The sequence below is a fragment of the Brachionichthys hirsutus genome, chromosome 11 (genome assembly GCF_040956055.1).
Source record: "Brachionichthys hirsutus isolate HB-005 chromosome 11, CSIRO-AGI_Bhir_v1, whole genome shotgun sequence".
NCBI classification, from domain to species: domain Eukaryota; kingdom Metazoa; phylum Chordata; class Actinopteri; order Lophiiformes; family Brachionichthyidae; genus Brachionichthys; species Brachionichthys hirsutus.
This window is the reverse complement of record NC_090907.1, coordinates 13,396,594-13,417,189: the sequence shown is the minus strand read 5'-3', so window position 1 is coordinate 13,417,189 and position 20,596 is coordinate 13,396,594. Positions and strand designations below refer to the sequence as shown.

The 20,596-nt window shown below is 53.3% G+C and overlaps 3 protein-coding genes across 5 annotated transcripts in view; 2 read left to right on the top strand and 1 right to left on the bottom strand.

The window, feature by feature from the left end:
- sidt2 (SID1 transmembrane family, member 2) overlaps positions 1–1,750 on the bottom strand; it is a 14,060-nt gene extending 12,310 nt beyond the window's left edge. Inside the window, exons 1-4 of the mRNA XM_068745837.1 lie at positions 1,363–1,750; positions 1,174–1,295; positions 386–550; positions 231–276 (exon numbers count right to left, since the gene is read on the bottom strand). Coding sequence (XP_068601938.1) covers positions 231–276; positions 386–550; positions 1,174–1,295; positions 1,363–1,593 — 564 coding nt within the window. The 5' untranslated portion in view covers positions 1,594–1,750. The remainder of the gene's footprint in view (positions 1–230; positions 277–385; positions 551–1,173; positions 1,296–1,362) is intronic.
- Positions 1,751–3,306: 1,556 nt separating this feature from the next.
- On the top strand, positions 3,307–12,679 carry LOC137901795 (centrosomal protein of 295 kDa-like). Its single transcript, XM_068745836.1, has 14 exons — positions 3,307–3,515; positions 6,130–6,330; positions 6,524–6,648; positions 6,729–6,822; positions 7,331–7,447; positions 7,525–7,665; positions 7,779–7,962; positions 8,067–8,225; positions 9,851–10,084; positions 10,366–10,511; positions 10,912–11,100; positions 11,223–11,299; positions 11,494–12,352; positions 12,479–12,679. The coding sequence occupies exons 1-14, from the start codon at positions 3,417–3,419 to the stop codon at positions 12,677–12,679; spliced, it is 2,826 nt and encodes a 941-aa protein (XP_068601937.1). The 5' UTR covers positions 3,307–3,416.
- Positions 12,680–16,346: 3,667 nt separating this feature from the next.
- Positions 16,347–20,363, top strand: LOC137901551 (transcription initiation factor TFIID subunit 3-like). Of its 3 annotated transcripts, XM_068745593.1 has the most exons (8): positions 16,347–16,544; positions 16,682–16,795; positions 18,614–19,128; positions 19,226–19,286; positions 19,373–19,630; positions 19,911–19,989; positions 20,056–20,155; positions 20,238–20,363. In XM_068745593.1, exons 1-8 carry the CDS (start codon positions 16,379–16,381, stop codon positions 20,277–20,279), a joined length of 1,335 nt encoding a protein of 444 aa, XP_068601694.1. In that variant the 5' UTR covers positions 16,347–16,378; the 3' UTR covers positions 20,280–20,363. The 3 variants fall into 3 exon arrangements, with proteins under 3 accessions (XP_068601694.1, XP_068601692.1, XP_068601693.1); XM_068745591.1 differs by having other exon boundaries at positions 20,056–20,357; XM_068745592.1 differs by lacking the exon at positions 16,682–16,795 and having other exon boundaries at positions 20,056–20,357.
- Positions 20,364–20,596: the final 233 nt, after the last annotated feature.

Genomic DNA, 20,596 nt, shown 5'->3' with positions numbered 1-20,596 from the left:
ACGAACCGAAACGCTGGATGGGCAGCTCGGCTGACTCGTTTCAAAAAAGACAAAAATGAAACAAGCAGAAGGAAGATGCTGCTGCTCCACACCGGCTGAACAATCCCAGAGCGCCTAATCCCATCGTGTGTCGGCTTGTACTCGCGTGGTTCTTGTCATTCACCCCCTCAGTGTCAGTGTAGCTGCACGTCACCCTGCATTCCACCGTTGGGCGCTGCAGTGCTGCGTACCTGAGGCTGGGATGGTGACGCCATGAAGCTGAATTTCTTGTCTGTCCTGTAATCAAAGCCAAAGTAACCAGTCGGTAATTAAACCAAAGACCGATGAAGCTTGGGCTTCAGGAGGCTACCGCACGCTGCCTGTGATTACAGGAGACACCACTCACTGCAGCGTGAAGCTCTCAACACGGCTGACCCTGAGCTGGTAGTTTGTGCCCTGGCTGGACAGGGTGGACACGTCCACAAAGAAGTACTGGGTCTCTGAGGCGGCGCGGGTCGGAGGCTGGCACAACGTCCGGCCCACATGAGTGTAAGGGTACTTCCTCTGGTAGCTGGAGACAGAAAGAGAGACAAGCGAACCGATAGGAAGAAAGCACAAGAGCGTTAAGGCTCGCGTTGAAAGGAACCATAAATGGGTATTTCCCATCATGAAACACAAACAGACAATCGAACAGAACGTCTACGTGAATGTGAAACGATGAGGTATCTGAGGTATTTGAAAGAACTTGGCTCGGGCAAACCACAACGCTGGATCTCAGATGAGGAAGTAAAACTGAAAAGATTCATTTGGGATTTATCTGAACACTGAGATGATGTAGCGACCCCCGTCACAGTGGGCCAGAAAACAGCTGACCCTTTGACCTGTTAGGATATCCATCTGATTAAATCAGGTTACAGAAGATGTGAAGATCATCCAGATGACATTCCGCTTTAAGGGCACTTACTTTCACGCTAACCCCGGCTCAAATTTCATTCAAATGTAAAGCCTAGTGGTCAAATTTAATACCAGGACAAAATAAAACTAAATACTCGTCAGTATACATACGCAATAATCCCAGGTAGCATACCAGAAATACTCCTGGATTGGAAAGAGCTCAAAAGAGTTTCACTGCGTGTTATAAAACAATTTAAAGATATTCCCAGTTTCCCGGCGGTTTAGAGCGGGCGTACTCACAGGCCTCTCAGGATGAGGGGGACCTGAAAAGACAGCACAGCCTGCTTCTGTCGAACCACGAACAGGATGGGGCTGTCAGAGCCCTTTGACAGCACATCCACGGAGACACGCACTCCATCCGTCTGAAGATCAAAGGCCAGGGTGAACACGAGAGAAAGGCGACCGTGCGTGCTCTGCGGGCTCGCTCACCTTATTCCGGGAGATGGTGTGGTTGAAAGCATAAATGGTTTGGTTCTCATTTGTAACCGTGTCGTTGTAGGTGACGTCAAATGCTGCGTCTCTCTGCAACACGTCTGTGGCGTCCAAGCCCGCCGCACTGCTCCACGCACCCGGGCTGGTGCCGAGCAGGAGGAGGGCCACCAGTCCGGCTGGGAGCCAGCAGGCTTTGTGTCGTGACTTCCAGCAGCTCCTCCGCAGCATCGTGTCTGAGAACGTCCTCGAACAGCTGATATCTGACCTGCGAGCCCGCACGGCAGCACTAACAACTCCGCCCCATCCAGCGACAACTACCCTGGTGGCTAGCTGGCTAGCTGGCTAGTGCCATTAGCAGCAGTAACAGCTGAGCTAGCGAATCACCAGGATGTTTACATTGGCTTTCGACGTGTCCCTCGCGGAACTGGCAAGAGGAACGTAATTCGGAACAATAACAATAACAAACAATAACCAAGCTGATCAGTTCCCCCCGCTAGGAGGCTACATCAAGCCGTGCTAAGGTTAGCATCGGTGATTGGGACCCGGTACCTCCATGTAGTCGGAACAGGAGTCGCGAACCGTTAAAAAAACAAAAACAGGAATAAAAACGTTTCTGTCCAACGTGAAATGGTGTCAATGTCAAAAGTTTGCTTCTGGCGACATTGTAAAATTAAAAGAATCGTTGTGTTTACGGTGTGAAAGCGGTGCTAGCAGCGCCCCTCCAGGCTCAGACAGTAAACAAACCTGTCACTCGTCACGCGCGTGAACGACCGTGCTGCGTCATGACGTCATGCGGAAGCGAAGACGACGACACTGACCAGAATTAAACCAAAACGAAACTTTATTGTTTTTGTTTTGACACTAGTTTGAAATAAAATATCATCATGAGTCTGACCACAGACGATATGAAAAAATAAGAACTAAATAATGGGACCCGGGGACGATTACCCCGACACGCACACACACACGCACACGCACACACACAGAGACACACGCGCACACAACGAAAGGAGTCCACCTCAGGGCATCTTGTAAATTATGATTATCACAATTCATTGGGTGAGGAAATTATCGTCGTTTTGAAAAGGTCTTTTTGGGATTATTCAACAAGTGGCACCAAAAATTGAGTAATAATCTTGTGAATAAAATGACTTTTATGGTGAAGACTGTAATAAATAATTACCACAAAGAGAAATGTCCATTTGCACACTTATTTGGTTAAGATAATACGCGACACTCACACAAAGATTACAGTGCCCGGACCTATGGGAGCGTTCTAGTTTTATCTAACTTGCTCCCACACACACAAAGGATCCGCTTTTGCGTGAGTGTCGTGATGTAGCGAGATTATGATGCATTTCTGGGTGTATCTGTTTGTAAGATGAATGCAGCTATAGAGCCGAGCTATCCTTAAAGTCCTCTGTGGCTAAATATTTAATAAGAATAAATATACTAATCCTACAATGATGACGGTTGCTTTCACTGTTTTTAACCTAACTGAGTAAAACGATAAATCAGTGCTCTGCGTTTCATCCACATGCCAGAACGAGACGCGCCAGACTGGGATGAACTCGTGCGTGACTTGCGTGCACGACGAGCAATAAAATCCCGCCGAAGACTCAGAGGCTCGTCGCAATTTCATAAAGGTGATTTAATTATAATTTAAGTACAGTTTTAGCGTGTAGATGAAGTCATCGTGTATTATTGGAATATATTTTGTGTTTCAAAATGCTTTCCGACTCACGCAAGGTGGGTCGGAACCAAAGTAGTCGACCGGAACCGGCGGGCCGGGCAGTTTAAACTACCGGATGTGACGTTCCTGTAAGACGAAAACCGTCCCGCTTTGGGTTTTCAGGATGGCGCGGATACTCTAGTCGGACGTTAAACGACGTTCCGGTAGTTCTGGACGCGTAGGTTTTGTCGTGTTTTAGTCACGTGGTCTGTGAATGCTAGCAGCGGGCTGGAACTAGCAGGCCCGAGTTAGCATGGCCGACGAAGCTGCTGTCTGCGTTCCGCTGCTGGGAGAAGTGTGGCGATAAATCCTGAGGAGAATGAGGAGGAAAGTGTCCGGAGTCCGGCCGAGTCCCAACGAGGAGGCCAGGCTGGTACGGGAGGAGCGGGAACGGAGGAGAAGGCTCAGAATCCAGCAGGTAATGGCGGCTCCGCGACAACGACGGACTGACTCTTTGTCCCTAGCAAGGTGCTTCCTGCGGCGCTGCTAACACACACCGGGGCTTGTTTGTGTGTATAAACTAGTGGTGGGACTCGATTAATTTTTTTTAGCTAATTAACTATATGCTTTGTAATTAATTAATCGAAATTAATCGCATGACCATAATTTCCTCAAAAGCAACATTTTTTTTATGCAAATAAATTGTATTGGACGACTTATCAAATAATACACACAGACATGACTTTTGACTGAAGCTCATTTAATGGCTGCTAATTTCATTTCATTTCAAAACTGTAAACAAAGGTAAGTACAGTTGCAGAATTTTGCTTGAAATAGTCTTTCTGCACGGCATTTCAAAGGTTTCATCACACGCAGCTGTCCGTAGCACATCTTGTAGGCCTTTGTCTTCTACCACTGATAGCGGTCTACCGTCTTTGGCGACCCGCTTTGCGAGTGAATTCGTCTGTTTCCGACGTTTACTTGCTCATTTTCCGTCTAAATCCGTTTGTCATTTGGTCAAGTTGCTGCTGAGCAGAACCGCTAGCGCGAGCCGTTTCTGTGCTAGCTGCGACATGTTTAGCATTTAAATGATAAACTCTTTTTTGCATCGTTTGCAATACACGGTGGCTTTGTCTATTCCCCCATCTGGTCGTTTTTTGAAAATGAATTTACCGTCCAGCAGAGTTGTTTGTCTTTCACCTCTACGGATGGTAGGAAGGAGGAGGCAGATTCAGGAACAAACTTATCTTTTAATGAGGCGCAGTCAGTCACGGAGCTACATGCTACATCGGCGCACACAACAAGCTAACGTGCCTACGTCATCACGTGACTACGGAATCCAGGCACGGACCAAATACATTCCAAAACTACTCTCTCCCGTCTCCATTCGTCCCCAAGCCGGCCTGGGACTGTGTGCGTCAGTATACAGTATTTTCACGACCTTATGACGCACCTGCTGATTCGCCGCAGTCTCATTAACAGCTGATTTTTCGGTATTTCAAACATACAAAGGGCGCGCGGCTCAAAAGGCGCCGGCATGATAGGTGCGCAAAATAAAGCAGGAGCAAAACTGAGTTTGGTACTCACATCTTTAATCGTCATCAATCAAACAAGCATACTGGTGCGCGTTTTAAGAAATAGAGCCGGAGCAAAACAGAGTCATTAATCAAACCCATCAAAGTCCTCATCCTCTGTTTCTGTACTGAACAGCTGCGCTAGATCTCGTCAAACATGCCGGCCTCTTTCTTCATTGCCAGTCACTTTCCGTGCGGCGGCGTCGGCGCCTCGGAAATGAAGCGAACAACAATGCTAGCAGACAGTTAGCCGAAGCAGCTACAATCCAGTCAAACTGTGGCGCTGCACTGCCTTCCACTCTGAGTGGAACTGTGTTCTCCGTCTGTCGTCCAGCGCTCCCACGCAGCTCGCAGTTTAACGTTGAACGGCTGGAGTTCTTTGGTTAATCCACCGGGGATGACGATGTTAAGCTAGCTTGCTAGTTAGCCCGTTAGCGCGTTAGCTTGCTTCACTCCGGTCTAGACCGTATCGGTGAGATCGCCGCGCACGGAGTCGCAGATCTCAGGAGCTGAGTTGCTGCAGGTCTTCTTCTTGCTTCCTCCTCTTCCTCCATTGATTCATTAATGCTGGATTCTCTCTCCGCTGCTCTATTCCCGTGTTCTGCTGCGGGACCGGCAGCCACTTCCGTCAACACGCCATAATAGTTTACTGTGGTGGAGCGCGTCGCGTATCACTCCGCCAGGCGCCTGACTGAGTCCGTCTTACAACAACAAATAGGCCGCGCGGACCAATGGACGCGCTGCACATTTTGAAAAAAATCTAAGACTTTTAGGTGCGTCCTATGGGTGTGAAAATACGGTAAGTGGCGTACCAGAACATGGTGAACTGACAAACGTTCCGGGTGTTTTGACATGCAAACTGCGTTAAAATGCGTTAATATTTTGAATTAATTAACGCCCTTCTTATTAATTAATTGTAATTAACGCGTTAATGTCCCACCCCTAGTATAAACGCATAAACGAGTCCGGTATGGCGTGTAGGCCCGTCGGTGCATGGCTGCAGCCTTTTTGGTTGATCTGGAGTATGTTTAAACATCAATTCAGAAAAATAAGAGACTGACCCACAGAAAGCTTCCCGTAAAAGTCATTGTTTTTGTCAGAATAGCAAGTTGAGACCGTATTAGCAGGTATTATTTTTCACCATATTCATCTGTAGGAAGACAGTTCTGATATAAATTGATTTGCTGCCCAAAAGTTCTGCTCTGCTGTATAAGGTAGTTATTTATTATTATTTTTAGAATGTCGTGTATTCTGTGGCAATGCAGATTATAATTTGGTGTTAATATCACTGTGAATTTATTGGATCTCTACTTTACACCAGGGTTTTTGTTTTAAGTCATGAATAATTCTTAGACGAGGCTCAAGTGGGGCACATTTGGGAGCATCTTGTTTTATTTTCTAGGCTTCTTAAAGGCAAGCATGCCAAACGAGGAAATATGAATTGATAGTTTTCAAACCAATTAGTGTTCTTAATACATGAGGTGTGTATATATATATATTTTTTGCTTTGTCATCCAGGTGCGGGAACAACAGCGAGACATTGCGCTGCATATTCGCCAAGAAGTGGAGCGCAGGCGGCAGCGTGAGCTGCAGCGACTGGGGCAGGAGCTCAGGGAGGACTGGGAGTGCCGGCAAAGAGAGAAACTAAACGCGCTGCAGAACTTGTACCAGGAGAGTCTCAGACTGGTCGGCCAGGGACACCGGAGTGCCAAAGAAAATGTAAGATAGCGTTGGTCTGAAGCAGAAAGGTTGTTAGACGGTACACACATTTTATTAACGGAGACAGGATGTAATAGGAATTGAGACATTTAAATTAAGATTTTGAGATGCTAAATTGAGGGGGATTTTCCTCCAATTTTAAATGGTCCAAATCATTAAATTAGCGATATGATTGTTACTAATTTACGTGAAGGAACCCGACTTGGCTGCCATGGCTCGGAAGGAGGAGGAAGATCACCTCAAAGCAGAGGAGCGTTATCGTGAAGCCCTGAAGGAGCTCAAATCCCAGAGGCTTAAAGAACATGAGCGACGATGCCGGTGAGCAGCATCACAAACCTCCATGTTTCAATGCCGCCACACTGAACAAACATTCAGTCGACACCTTCGTTTTTCTGTAGATCCGTTGATGCAAGGAAGCTTGCCTTACAGACAGAAAAGGAACGAGCAGCAAAAGTGGCGAACCTCCCGCCGCCTCGGCCGAGCAGCGTCCAGGTGATTAGCGTGATGAGAAAATCAGGGTTCTCGTATTCTGGGGGGGGGTTGCTTTGAGTGGATTGATGGTTTGAAGCATCCATTTTACTATTCAAGTAAACTACTGTGAAAGATAAATCTCCTTTACAGCCAGTACTGACACTGTGGGCAGACTTAACGCTTCGCAAGATGTAATCGGTTTGGGGCCTGAACGAATCAGGAATGTGACCGATAAGTCATCGGGCACTAGAATGGTTGTGGGTTGAAGTGCGAGTTCACAAATCCTGTTCACCTGCCGTCAAACCGGCTTGAGCCCGTTTGTTATGGTCCCAAACAAACGGGACTTGCTACCGACGCAGGAGAAAAAGAGATGGCTAAATCGTGCTTTTTATTTTTGTGCTCATTTTCTATTCAATATGATAAATATTTGGCATGTTTGATCTGAAGGAACTCTCTCGTGGGGCAGTTGTCTCATAGCAACATGAAACGCAGTGAAACGTTAACGTAACTTTATCGTTTCTCATTGAAGCCGGTCATCGAGTCCAAGAAACCACACGTCCTAAAAAGATTTGGTACGAGTGCCTTCGCTTCCACGCGTTACCCCGTCCCAGAGGGCATAGTGGACCGAGAGGCGGGGGCCGAACAGGTGAGCCCTCAGCAGTGGATGCATTGCACTGGTTTCCATCAGCGCTGTGTAAGCTGGTACGTGTGCCCACTCCACAGCCCAGTGCCCACGAAGGAGCAGGACTAGAGGAGAGGAGACTGGACGACCTGCAGAGGGAGGAAAAGAGGAAGAGGGAAGAGCAGCTTGAGAAGGCTCGCCTCAGAGGGACGCTGGCGCTGAAGAGGGAGCACCTGGAGCAGGTAGGACCCAAAACGCTCATTAATATTCCTAATAGACGTTTTCGTTTAGAGTTCAGGAAACAAGAAATATTGATGATGATGTTCTTTGCCCTTAACCTCTCTGTGACCTTTAGGATCGTGAGCGCTTTCTTGTTGAACTGGAACACATGCAGCAGACGGACCTGCTGAGGAGGAGACGGCGGGTGTCACAGATGCCTCCTCAGATCTCCCAGCCTCTCTGCAAGAGACGGGAGGCTAGCGAGGAGTTCCAGAGGGAGCTCCAGTTCGCCTTTGAGGACATGTGTACCGGAGAGAGGAGTAAGGACTTCGGCGGTGCGATGTTTAACTGTAAATGTGGTGGGAGATGAACCAACAGGGCAGGTTTATTGGAGCTTCCAAACCTTGACACCGTCTGATCTCAGGGGTCAAAGGTGACCTGGTGGTCCAGCTGGTGCCGGAGCCTCTGCCCGCTCTCTCCACTGCCAGTCAGGACCAAGAGCTGGACGTCACGCTCGACGAAGGGTCCACAGGCGTGAAAGAGAATACACAACCTCGCATCGGGCAGGAAGCATCTGCTCCAGGTGAAGACGAGCGTCTCACACACGCACACACACGCACACACGCACGCACACACACGTTTTAAGAAGCACACTTTAATGGGAGATATAAGGAGCACCGTGCAAAAGTGTGAAGAAATGCTGCAAAGTATGAATGATTTGAATATAGATTTACAAAGTTAAATCTTCTCATGAGCCATATTCTTCTAGCCGACTTGCACAATGTCAGGGATTTTGTAGGTTTATAATCCGGATTCACCAGTTCCACCAAGCGGGCCCTGATAACCGTCAGTTCCTCACGTAGCTGGAATCAGTCATGATCTGCTGCCTGGGGGGCTTAGCCTGCGCTGGGAACGGGCACCCACCATGGCAGGACACAAAGTAGTTCTGCAGCATCGTCCAGGTCTCTCCCAGACAAAGCCCCCCCCCCCCCCCACAGAGCCCTGGTCGCAACGTCTGGAATTACACGAAGAGCCTGACGGAGCGGAGGAAGCTACGTTCACAGATGACTTGAACAACCTTCAAAAACGGATGCTCTTTCATCAAAGGATGGTGAAACCGAAAGATCAATGGTTCCCTTTGTTCACTTTGCATGTTTTTCACATCAGTACAAACAATTTAGGTTTTTGAAAATGTTTTTATTTTACGGCATTTCTTCATCTGCCAATAAACATTTCTGCAGTGTTGCATATAAAAAGACAGTTTCTGTTTAGCGTTGACATGAAAGCAGTTCAGATACCTGGAAATATAAAAACACATTCGAGTAGAGGAGATGAAGATGCTGGGGTTCTCCTTGGGGGTGTCCAGTTTGGACAGGATTAGAAATGAGACAATAAGAGGGACAGTGAAGGTTGGACGTTTTGGAGACAGGGTCAGAGAGACCAGACTTTGATGGTTTGGACATGTCCAGAGGAGAGACGGGGACTATATCGGTAGAAGGATGCTGAGGATGGAACAGCCAGGGAACAGGACTAGAGGACGACCCAGGAGAAGAGACATGGACGTAGTGAGGGAGGACATGAGAGTGGCTGGTGTTGGGGAGGACGATGCAAAGGACAGGACTAGAGGACGACCCAGGAGAAGACACATGGACGTAGTGAGGGAGGACATGAGAGTGGCTGGTGTTGGGGAGGACGATGCAAAGGACAGGGCTAGAGGACGACCCAGGAGAAGAGACATGGACGTAGTGAGGGAGGACATGAGAGTGGCTGGTGTTGGGGAGGACGATGCAAAGGACAGGACTAGAGGACGACCCAGGAGAAGAGACATGGACGTAGTGAGGGAGGACATGAGAGTGGCTGGTGTTGGGGAGGACGATGCAAAGGACAGGACTAGAGGACGACCCAGGAGAAGAGACATGGACATAGTGAGGGAGGACATGAGAGTGGCTGGTGTTGGGGAGGACGATGCAAAGGACAGGACTAGAGGACGACCCAGGAGAAGAGACATGGACATAGTGAGGGAGGACATGAGAGTGGCTGGTGTTGGGGAGGACGATGCAAAGGACAGGGTGAGGTGGAGGACGTTGGGTTGCTGTGGCGTCCCCTGATAGGACGAGATGAAGGTACGTTTGCTAGTCATGAATTCGCGCTCCGTCTCGTTTAGCTTGTCTCGCCTCTCTTGAAAGCGCGTCGTTTCGTTACTCGTAGTGAACTCCTCCGAAGCGGCGCCTCGCAGGGCGTTGAAGAAACTCCTGCAGCGTGTCCGGAGTCAGAGGAACGATTGGGCCGAACGCGACGGCCACGTCTCCGGAGCTGACTCCCCAACGGCCACTCCTGATCAGATCCCAGAGCGGGACTCGACCATTGACACGGGCTCTCTGACCAGCGGGGACAAAGACGGAGGAGCAGCTGCGGCGCCCCTCGAGCCGTCCCACCCGACTCGTGAGTCTCGCTGATCAGCAGCGTGGTCGTTTCTCTCTCGATGCCGGTGACTCTTCCTACCTTGCTGCCTTCGTTTTCATTATTTCCTCCTTTTTATCTAAATGTTTCTAATAAGTACAGCATTAGTAATATTTATTATTGCGGCGTGACATAGTTCTATCGTCTGAACGGTGGGCGGGTCAACGTTGCTGCTGTGTTTCCTCGGTTAACCCATTTACAAAGTCCAGATGTATGCTGTGTAAGTAGTTTTTTTCTCTTTGTACTTTGTTTACGTCCACCAGCCCCGGAGACAACGGAACAATCTACTGCAGCAGATGTTCTACTTCCTGTATCGACCCGCAGGATCCAAAGATGTACAGAAGAGGGCACCAAAGGGGTATTTGCTGCTTCCCGCTCTGACGGAGGGCAGGACTGTTTGAAGCCTCGGGTAGGCTTTAAGGCGTTGGCGTCTGGTGGATGGGCTGAGTTAGACAGTCCATCAGTTGGGAAGCGGGAAAATGGGCAGGCCTAACTTTGGTAAAGGCCCATGTGATACCCAGATTGAAAGCTGGAGCGAGTTCCCCGTTTCTGATCCAATACAAAAAGAAGTGAAGCTGAACACAATGAGGAATCCGGGCAAACGGAGCCTCTCTGTCAGAACAAAGCGAGGAGCTGCCGGGGCCGGCGTTCTTCTGTGAAGCTATCGAGTCTCGGCCTGCACTGTCCTTGACAGAATGAGTTGCGTTCTCCTTTGGTCCAAGCTGAAGCCGAGCTGGGAGTGTTTATGATCAGTGGGCGGCGTTTGTCTCCAATTCAGCCGAGAAACTGGACTTTCTTGTCCCGTCCAGGAAGAGGAGCGACAGAAGGAGATGCAGCAACAGCTGGCTTTGCTGCAGGAGCTGGAGGAGCAAAGGGCCAGGCTGGAGGAGATTCTCCTGGAGGCCCAGCATGAGCGAGAAGCTCTGAAGGCTGCCGTGACCCAGGAAGTACCTGTCGACCAACCAGGGGAGCCTGTCGGTGAGCAGGAAGTCACCGAGGTAGGCTGCTGCTCGTGCTGTCTTCATGTAGCAGCTCGGCGGTCAGGATCTGTCCAAGCCAAGGTCAGAAGGCCCATCTCTGTGTTCTTACCTTTGAACTTTACCCCGTCTCTGCTCTGCAGCTGGCGACTCCTCCAGGTGAAGGTGACCCCTCCAGAAAGATTCTGGAGTACCAGGAGCGGCTGCTGGAACAAAACAGGTGCTTTGAAAACCTGAAGATGAGCTCCGGTTTCATGCAGTTGATCAAGAACGTAGATCTGAACCGGTCTCGGTAGCCCGACGTCGGTCTGCGCTGCGTTGCTGCAGCCTCTAACAGCTGGACAAATCAAAAGGGTCCGTTTAGAGCTGCATGGGATGGGGCTGTTACTGATTGGGCCGCCCTCTGTTCTGTAGGATTCACCGGAGGTCGGTGGAAGTAGCTCGCCAGCGCCTGGAGGAATACCAGCGAGCTCTACAAAGCCGTTACAGCGGGTCCGGTGGGCCCGGCGGCGCTCTGCCATGCAATCCTGACAAACGCAGACCCCCGCTGGAGGTGCCCACAGGAGGTTCTGGCTCGTCGTCTCCTCCTCCCCAGCCCTGCCGTCTAAGAGAAGGCTCCTCGATGCTCCGCCCCTTAGAGGAATCGATCTCAGGGAGTCCTGGCGCCCGGAGATCAGGTGACTCTGCCTGGCTGACGGATAGCATAATGGAGCGAGTGACGAAGCACCTTCCAGAGAGCGTCCGACCTTCACCGGTCCCCAGAGATGAGTTGTTCCCGCTCCAGCCAGCATCTGGAGCCGGGGCCTCGCCACACGGCTCTGTGGAAGGCGCGGAGAGGAAGCGGCGGGAGCTTCGGCAGGCTCGGGAATGGGTGCTGGGACGGAGGGAGGCTGCGGAGCTGCAGCAGGGGAGACGAGAAGAGGAGAGGAGGAGGCTGGAGGTGGAGGTGGAGCAGATCAGGCGACAGAAGGAGCGATTACAGGCTCTGATTCAGACGGACGCCACGATGACCCAGAAGCACCTTCCAGAGAGAGGCGGAGCCTTCTCTGTCACCAGTCAGCCGACCTCTGACCCCAGCCGCGCCGTTAGACCGACCGTTGCAGAGATCACACCCGCGGGTCCGGGCTGGACCTCGCCACCGGACCCTGTGTGGACCGGATCTCTTAGCTCCAGAGAGGCCAGCATGGCGGGATGCAGACGGGAGACCCACAAAGGGGTCCTGCAGCAGAGGACACGAGAGACTCTGCATGGTCCGAGTCCGACCGGTGCGCAGGTAAGTGACGCTTCTGCTCCTCGTTCTGCGCGGACCCCGAGTGAAGACGAAGGTGAATCTGCTGTCAAATACGTTCCGAGCTGAAGGATGGAAGGCGGCGTCCCGTCTTTGTCTTCTCGCCCCCAGCCGGCCTCGGAGGCTTCCGGTGAGGCGTCTGTTTCGGAGACGGCTCAGGCCCGTCTGAAGTTGCTCGCTTCGCTGCTGAGAGCCATCGAGGAGACGAACGGAGGAACTTTATCACACCTGGAGGAGCCTCGGAAGGAAGTCGGCTCCCCTCGGCGAACGCCATTCAACGAAGCCGCGCAGGGTAACGGACACACTGATTAGCGCTCTGCTAGCGCCCTACTAGCGCTCTACTCGCGCTCTCCTAGCGCTCTGCTAGCGCTCTATTCGCGCTCTACTAGCGCTCTACTCGCGCTCTACTAGCACTCTGCTAGCGCTCTACTCGCGCTCTCCTAGCGCTCTGCTAGCGCTCTATTCGCGCTCTGCTAGCGCTCTACTAGCGCTCTACTCGCGCTCTGCTAGCGCTCTACTCGCGCTCTACTCGCGCTCTACTCGCGCTCTACTCGCGCTCTACTCGCGCTCTACTCGCGCTCTACTCGCGCTCTACTCGCGCTCTGCTAACGCTCTACTAGCGCTCTGCTAACGCTCTGCTCGCGCTCTACTAGCGCTCTGCTAGCGCTCTGCTAACGCTCTACTCGCGCTCTACTAGCGCTCTACTAGCGCTCTACTAGCGCTCTACTCGCGCTCTACTCGCGCTCTACTCGCGCTCTGCTCGCGCTCTACTCGCGCTCTGCTCGCGCTCTACTCGCGCTCTGCTAGCGCTCTACTAGCGCTCTACTAGCGCTCTACTAGCGCTCTACTCACGCTCTACTAGCGCTCTGCTAGCGCTCTACTCGCGCTCTGCTAGCGCTCTGCTAGCGCTCTACTCGCGCTCTGCTAGCGCTCTACTCGCGCTCTGCTCGCGCTCTGCTCGCGCTCTGCTCGCGCTCTGCTCGCGCTCTGCTCGCGCTCTGCTCGCGCTCTGCTCGCGCTCTGCTAGCGCTCTGCTAGCGCTCTACTCGCGCTCTGCTCGCGCTCTACTCGCGCTCTGCTAGCGCTCTACTCGCGCTCTGCTAGCGCTCTACTCGCGCTCTGCTCGCGCTCTACTCGAGTCGCCCGTGTTGCTGTTTCAGGGTCAGGGTCCGTGTTTGGATGCGGCGCCGCAGCAGCGCAGCCGCGCCTCCACCAGTGGAAATCAGTCATTTCGTTTCCCTCTCAATGTTCCCGCTGCAGCTTCGGCATCGCCCCCCCCCTCAGGGTTCCTCCCTCCTCCTCCTCGTGCAGCACAGCCTCCAAGAACCCGCCTGAGACTGGGTTGGACTGACCAACACGAGCTCAGTGTCATTCCAGAGGTGGAGACGCCGGTCGACGCCTGCCGCGCCAGCCACGCCATGGGTCAGCTCGGCCCCGACGCAAGTACACGCCGAGCCGGGAAGACGGGTCCGCTGATTGGTTCTTGCATGTGTGATCTCCAGAGGACGACGTGAAGGCGCTCTCTCGTTCTGTGGACTGGGACGCACACGCAGAATCCGCATCAGCGTCGTCTGACGGGACGCTCCGGACGCCGTCTTTGTCCAGCGGGAGGCGCAGCGCTGAAAGTCTGTTTGATTCCAGAGCGAGCTCGGAGAGATCCTTCATCTGGAGAGAGAGGCTGCTGTTGGGAGCGGAAGCGAGTCCCGGTAGGTGGCGGGCCCTTTATGGTTAGACCGTAATTGGGGTAAATGAACACTCATTTATTGTTCCTCTTGGGGTGGAACCCGCCCCCCTCCCCCCCCCCCCACCCAGATTCAAGGTTATTCTCACCACTTTCCTCTGACTCTGGGAGAGGAGCTGAATACTCTGGTGCTGCCGTCACCAGCTACAGATCCTCCACAGAGGTAATCCAGAGAAGTACATCATCGTGGTACAAGTACATAAATGTCCCTGCGGTGTGTTTTTATTTACATCATCGTGGTACAAGTACATAAATGTCCCTGCGGTGTGTTTTTATTTACATCATCGTGGTACAAGTACATAAATGTCCCTGCGGTGTGTTTTTATTTACCCTCTGAGATTCACATGTTGTGGATCAATGATGAAAAGCAGCCAAATCTGATGCCGGAGTAGTTTCTGCCTCGGCCTATGATTATGCTTGAGAAGCCTTTTGTGTGTGTGTGTGTGTGTGTGCGTGTGTGTGTGTGTGTGTGTGCGCGTGTGCGTGTGTGTGTGTCTCTACTGAGCAATGATGTGAACTTTCTGTTCTGAAGTGTATTTAATAAATACCTTCCATGATGGTTTTTACACTTGAACTGAGCTCAGTCATAAACAAATGTCAGTCATTTTTCTGAACATTTTAAAATGATCCTAACGCGCGTGTGTGTGTGTGTTTGTGTGTGTTTGTGTGTGTTTGTGTGTGTGTGTGTGTGTGTGTGTGTTTGTGTGTGTGTGTGTGTGTGTGTGTGCGCGCGCGTGCACGTCAGGCTCAATCGACACAAAGGCCTCCGGATCCGGACGGCCTCTCCTCCGTCTCCACCGGGAGCTACGTCACCACTGATCCTGAGCAAATCGTGACCCCTGGTGAGTGACCTTCCGCTGGCGCTCAGGTCGTGATGCGTTTAAATCCCTTTGACCTTTGACCTGGCCTGCTCGTTATTAGTTGAATACAAATTGGTTTGATTTGTGAGTAAATCTGGGAATATTAACTCTGCTGATGACAAAATGAGATGCGCAGGAATCGTGCGTTGTACTCGTCGTATTTAGAACTCTGTTAGAGCCTGAATCGGCTGCTCTTTTCTGGAACAAGGACAGGAAGCGGCTTTACTCGACGTCTCGCCGCCATCCGTTCGAAGCTCCGGTTCTGAGGAGCGCTCGGCTGCTGCGTTTCCTGGTCGGGCCGCCGACGCTCCGTTTACTGAGAGCAGCGTCGAGGGGATCATAGACAGATGCACGAAAGAGCTCGACGCGTCGCTCGGCGCCGCCGGGAGGCCTGCAGGTACGGACCGCTGGTACGGACCGCTGGTACGGACCGCTGGTACTGACCGCTGGTACTGACCGCTGGTACTGACCGCTGGTACGGACCGCTGGTACGGGCCGCTGGTACGGACCGCTGGTACGGGCCGCTGGTACGGACCGCTGGTACGGGCCGCTGGTACGGGCCGCTGGTACGGGCCGCTGGTACGGGCCGCTGGTACGGACCGCTGGTACGGACCGCTGGTACGGGCCGCTGGTACGGGCCGCTGGTACGGGCCGCTGGTACTGACCGCTGGTACGGGCCGCTGGTACGGGCCGCTGGTACGGACCGCTGGTACGGGCCGCTGGTACGGGCCGCTGGTACGGGCCGCTGGTACGGGCCGCTGGTACGGGCCGCTGGTACGGGCCGCTGGTACTGACCGCTGGTACGGGCCGCTGGTACGGGCCGCTGGTACGGGCCGCTGGTACGGGCCGCTGGTACGGGCCGCTGGTACTGACCGCTGGTACGGACCGCTGGTACGGGCCGCTGGTCGTCCTGGTGCTCGTGTGTCACGCTCCCTCTGCTGGCGCGCAGATGCCGGATACTCGCACGCGGAGGAGCCGGGACCGAGGAGAGAGGAGGATGAAGACCCTCTTCATCTTCGTCGCTCTCCTCCCTCGCGGAGGAGCCGTCTGGTCAGTGACCGGCAAGCCTTTGACTTGTGCTTGAAAGGATCGTAAATCGTGCTTTGTGATGCGTGCGCCGATCGGGTCGGTGACGGTGTGTCGGTCTCGTGTTTGTGCTAGGAATGGGTCGGCGCCGTCAACCCAGCCCTGGAGAACTTCCTAGATGAACCGTCGCTGGCTGACGGCCAAGAGCAGGACTCGTTCGGGCCTCTGATTGGCCAGCCGGCGGACCCGCCCTCCTGTCGGGGCCCGTCTGTGGAGCAGCTGGTTGGACAACCGTCCGCTCACTCCTCTGCGATTGGTCAGCTGCCGGGTCGGCCGGCGTCGCTGAGCTCGGATCAGGGTGGATGGGATTCCACTCTGACTCGGATGATGAGCCGCCTCAGCCCACGGTCCGGTGGGCGGGGCTCCGACGCGGGTCAGGTGGCGGCGGAGCAGACGACCACGTGGTTGGACGGAGGCCAGGAGGAGAGTCGACTGAGACCGCTGGTTGGGGAGTGGGACGAGTCTGCGGCTCAGCGCGGTGGGAGCTCAGGTAAAGGGTGTCCGGTCTGGACCAGCCGGGGCGTTCCAGAATATGTAGCGGGAACAGAAACGGGAATAGAAACGGGAATAGAAACGGGCTCATGTGCCGGGGGGAGCCGTCCAGTTCACCTGACCTGCTGCTTGCAGGTGAAGGGACCAACGCGCCGTCATACAGCGGGTCCGTCCCAGGTCTGGATCCACAGGTCCAGACACCGGGGAGCCAGAGCAGTCTCATGGGCCCGTCCACAGAGGGGACCAAAGGTAGGACATTCCGGTTTGACCCTGCAGCATCTGTTTGAGACAGAAATGAGGGACGCTGTCCTGCAGCATCTGTTTGAGACAGAAATGAGGGACGCTGTCCTGCAGCATCTGTTTGAGACAGGAATGAGGGACGCTGTCCTGCAGCATCTGTTTGAGACAGAAATGAGGGACGCTGTCCTGCAGCATCTGTTTGAGACAGACATGAGGGACGCTGTCCTGCAGCATCTGTTTGAGACAGAAATGAGGGACGCTGTCCTGCAGCATCTGTTTGAGACAGACATGAGGGACGCTGTCCTGCAGCATCTGTTTGAGACAGAAATGAGGGACGCTGTCCTGCAGCATCTGTTTGAGACAGAAATGAGGGACGGTGTCCTGCAGCATCTGTTTGAGACAGACATGAGGGACGCTGCCCTGCAGCATCTGTTTGAGACAGACATGAGGGACGCTGTCCTGCAGCATCTGTTTGAGACAGAAATGAGGGACGCTGTCCTGCAGCATCTGTTTGAGACAGAAACGAGGGACGCTGTCCTGCAGCATCTGTTTGAGACAGAAATGAGGGACGCTGTCCTGCAGCATCTGTGTGAGACAGGAAAGAGGGACGCTGTCCTGCAGCATCTGTGTGAGACAGAAATGAGGGACGCTGTCCTGCAGCATCTGTTTGAGACAGAAATGAGGGACGCTGTCCTGCAGCATCTGTTTGAGACAGACATGAGGGACGCTGTCCTGCAGCATCTGTTTGAGACAGAAATGAGGGACGCTGTCCTGCAGCATCTGTTTGAGACAGACATGAGGGACGCTGTCCTGCAGCATCTGTTTGAGACAGAAATGAGGGACGCTGTCCTGCAGCATCTGTGTGAGACAGGAAAGAGGGACGCTGTCCTGCAGCATCTGTGTGAGACAGAAATGAGGGACGCTGTCCTGCAGCATCTGTTTGGGACAGAAATGAGGGACGCTGTCCTGCAGCATCTGTTTGAGACAGACATGAGGGACGCTGTCCTGCAGCATCTGTTTGAGACAGAAATGAGGGACGCTGTCCTGCAGCATCTGTTTGAGACAGACATGAGGGACGCTGTCCTGCAGCATCTGTTTGAGACAGAAATGAGGGACGCTGTCCTGCAGCATCTGTTTGAGACAGACATGAGGGACGCTGCCCTGCAGCATCTGTTTGAGACAGACATGAGGGACGCTGTCCTGCAGCATCTGTTTGAGACAGAAATGAGGGACGCTGTCCTGCAGCATCTGTGTGAGACAGGAAAGAGGGACGCTGTCCTGCAGCATCTGTGTGAGACAGAAATGAGGGACGCTGTCCTGCAGCATCTGTTTGAGACAGAAATGAGGGACGCTGTCCTGCAGCATCTGTTTGAGACAGACATGAGGGACGCTGTCCTGCAGCATCTGTTTGAGACAGAAATGAGGGACGCTGTCCTGCAGCATCTGTTTGAGACAGACATGAGGGACGCTGTCCTGCAGCATCTGTTTGAGACAGAAATGAGGGACGCTGTCCTGCAGCATCTGTTTGAGACAGACATGAGGGACGCTGTTGTCGTCTTTACATGTGAGGTCATAATTACACGATTTTAATCATCATAGGTCGTGACCTAAAGTGGGCGGGTCAATGAAACTCCAGGGCTGAAAATGAGTCCCTGCCAAAGACTCGGATATTTCTCACGAGTGTCTGGGAGCTGCGTTAACTTGTTGGTAAACGGGTATAATATGTGACCTTTGACCCCGGAGAACGCCTTCAGGGTCTAGAGTTCCGCTCTGGGCTCATCAGACGTTAGTGATTGAATATTTAACGGTCCACTCTGTGCGTCCCAGGCGCCGACTCGTTCCACCCGCTGCTGGCCGAGGTCACCCACAACGAAACGCTCGAGCCCTCCATGACCTTTGAGCTGCCAGGAAACAGCCTGCCCGACTCTCCTGAAGGGCAGGAGGCCACGCGGGGTCACGGCGCTCCCGCAGCCTCTGAAGAACCGGAACCCGACAGTGATGGGTCTGAGTCCGGGCGGTCCCTGGAGCGGCTACGAACCGAGGAACCGCCCAGCCACGGGACCGGTTCCTCCCAGTCCCGTCCCGGTGACTCTGTCCCGGCGGCGTCTCCCACCTTGAGGACCGAAGTGGAGCTGACTGCGCTGCCGGAGGCGCCTGCCGGTGTGTGCTCGTCATCGCTCCCCGTCTGTCAGGGAATCCTGGAGCAGTCTGAGATCACACTCCTGAGCCTGACGGACGACACGCTGCGGGACAAAGAGACCAGCGCTGAGGACGAGGACGTTTGGGGGGACAAATCTTCAGATGAGATGATGGATGAAAGAGAGCGAGGACAGGAGAGGGAGGTGAATGTCCAGTCACGCAAATGGCACCCAACGAAACGTTTAAGAGCTAACAATCAGCAGCAGGAAGTTCTCTGATCGCTAAACAAATGTTTTCTAGGGGACAGGACTAATATTGCTGCCCGACGAAACGCCGGACGAAAAGAGCGAGTCTCATCCCGGTAAAACCACAGCGATGCTCGCCGTGCTCGGATTGATCTAAAGGTTCCTCTCGTAACGTCCTCCCTTGATCCTCCTGTGGGTTCAGTGACGCTCCTGGACTTTGAGTGGGGTCCTGGCGGAGACCTGCAGGAGGCCCACCGGCAGAAACGCAGCGCTCTGCTGCAGAGATCGTCCCGCAGGGTGGAGGAGATGAAGGCCGGGAAGGCCGGGAAGGCCCAGCAGTCTGCGGCTCGGCGCTCCCAACCACCAGCCGCCTGTAAGACGAAACGGCCTGAGACCGACGCCAAGTCGAAGGGAGGGCCGCTTCAAACCGGCGTCAAGCAGGCCCAGCCTCCCCCTCCAGGTGCGCAACGCACACATGACTCCTCCCACTCGCATGCTCCTCCAATCGCGGCAAGGTTTTCAACAATGAGGGTTTGTGCTGTTCAGGATTAAAGCGTGGCTTTGAATGCAAGTCGCTTCCATGTGGCAGCGGGAATGGCTCTAGAGCGCCACGGGGCCCACGGGGCCCACGGGGCAGAGGACTTCGGGTATCAGATGTACTTCAGGCAGTATTTCGGAAGGAAAGGGCCGTTGTTCGTGTGGAGGTTCTGTCTCTAACAGAGTTCTGTCTGTTCCCTCAGCGAGTGATTCCCGGCTGCAGACCTGCACGACGGAGCAAAGGCAGCTGCACGTTTCTGAGATGCACCAGAGAACTCGGAGGTACTGCGAGACCGTTGGTGGCACGCTGTGTGAGTGTTCCTGTTTTTAATGTGCGTGTCTGTGCAGACTATACGAACAGCTGGAGGAGGTGAAACGTCAGAAATCAGTCAGGAGCAGGCAGGAGGCTTGTGCCGCAAACCGACTGAGGGCCAAGGAGTTCCACAGGGTAAGCCGAGCGCCCGCTCAAAGGCCGTCTTCTGGCAGAGCCGGTGGAGACGACGCAACATTCCTCTCACGTCTTTTCACAGAAGACCTTGCAGAAGCTCCGCGTCAAGCCGGCTCTGCGCTGATCGACTGTGAACGCGTCCTTGTTCAACGCTCGTGAAATTAAGTTATTTTGTAAAGTTTTATCAATAAAGCATTTTATTCTGACATTTTGCACTTGGAGCTTTTTTAAATCAGTTTAATTTATAAAGGACACACACAAACACACAACCTGAATTAAAGCCGCAAGCGGGCCGATGAGCTGACCCCCCCGACGCACGCCGCTTTCATCCTGGCTTTCATCCACAAGTGTTTCGATTTGAGCTGCATGGGGAATGCCGACCATTGCCATGGCAACATGGTAAATACAACGACATGGTTACAATTGACCTTTTCGACCGGC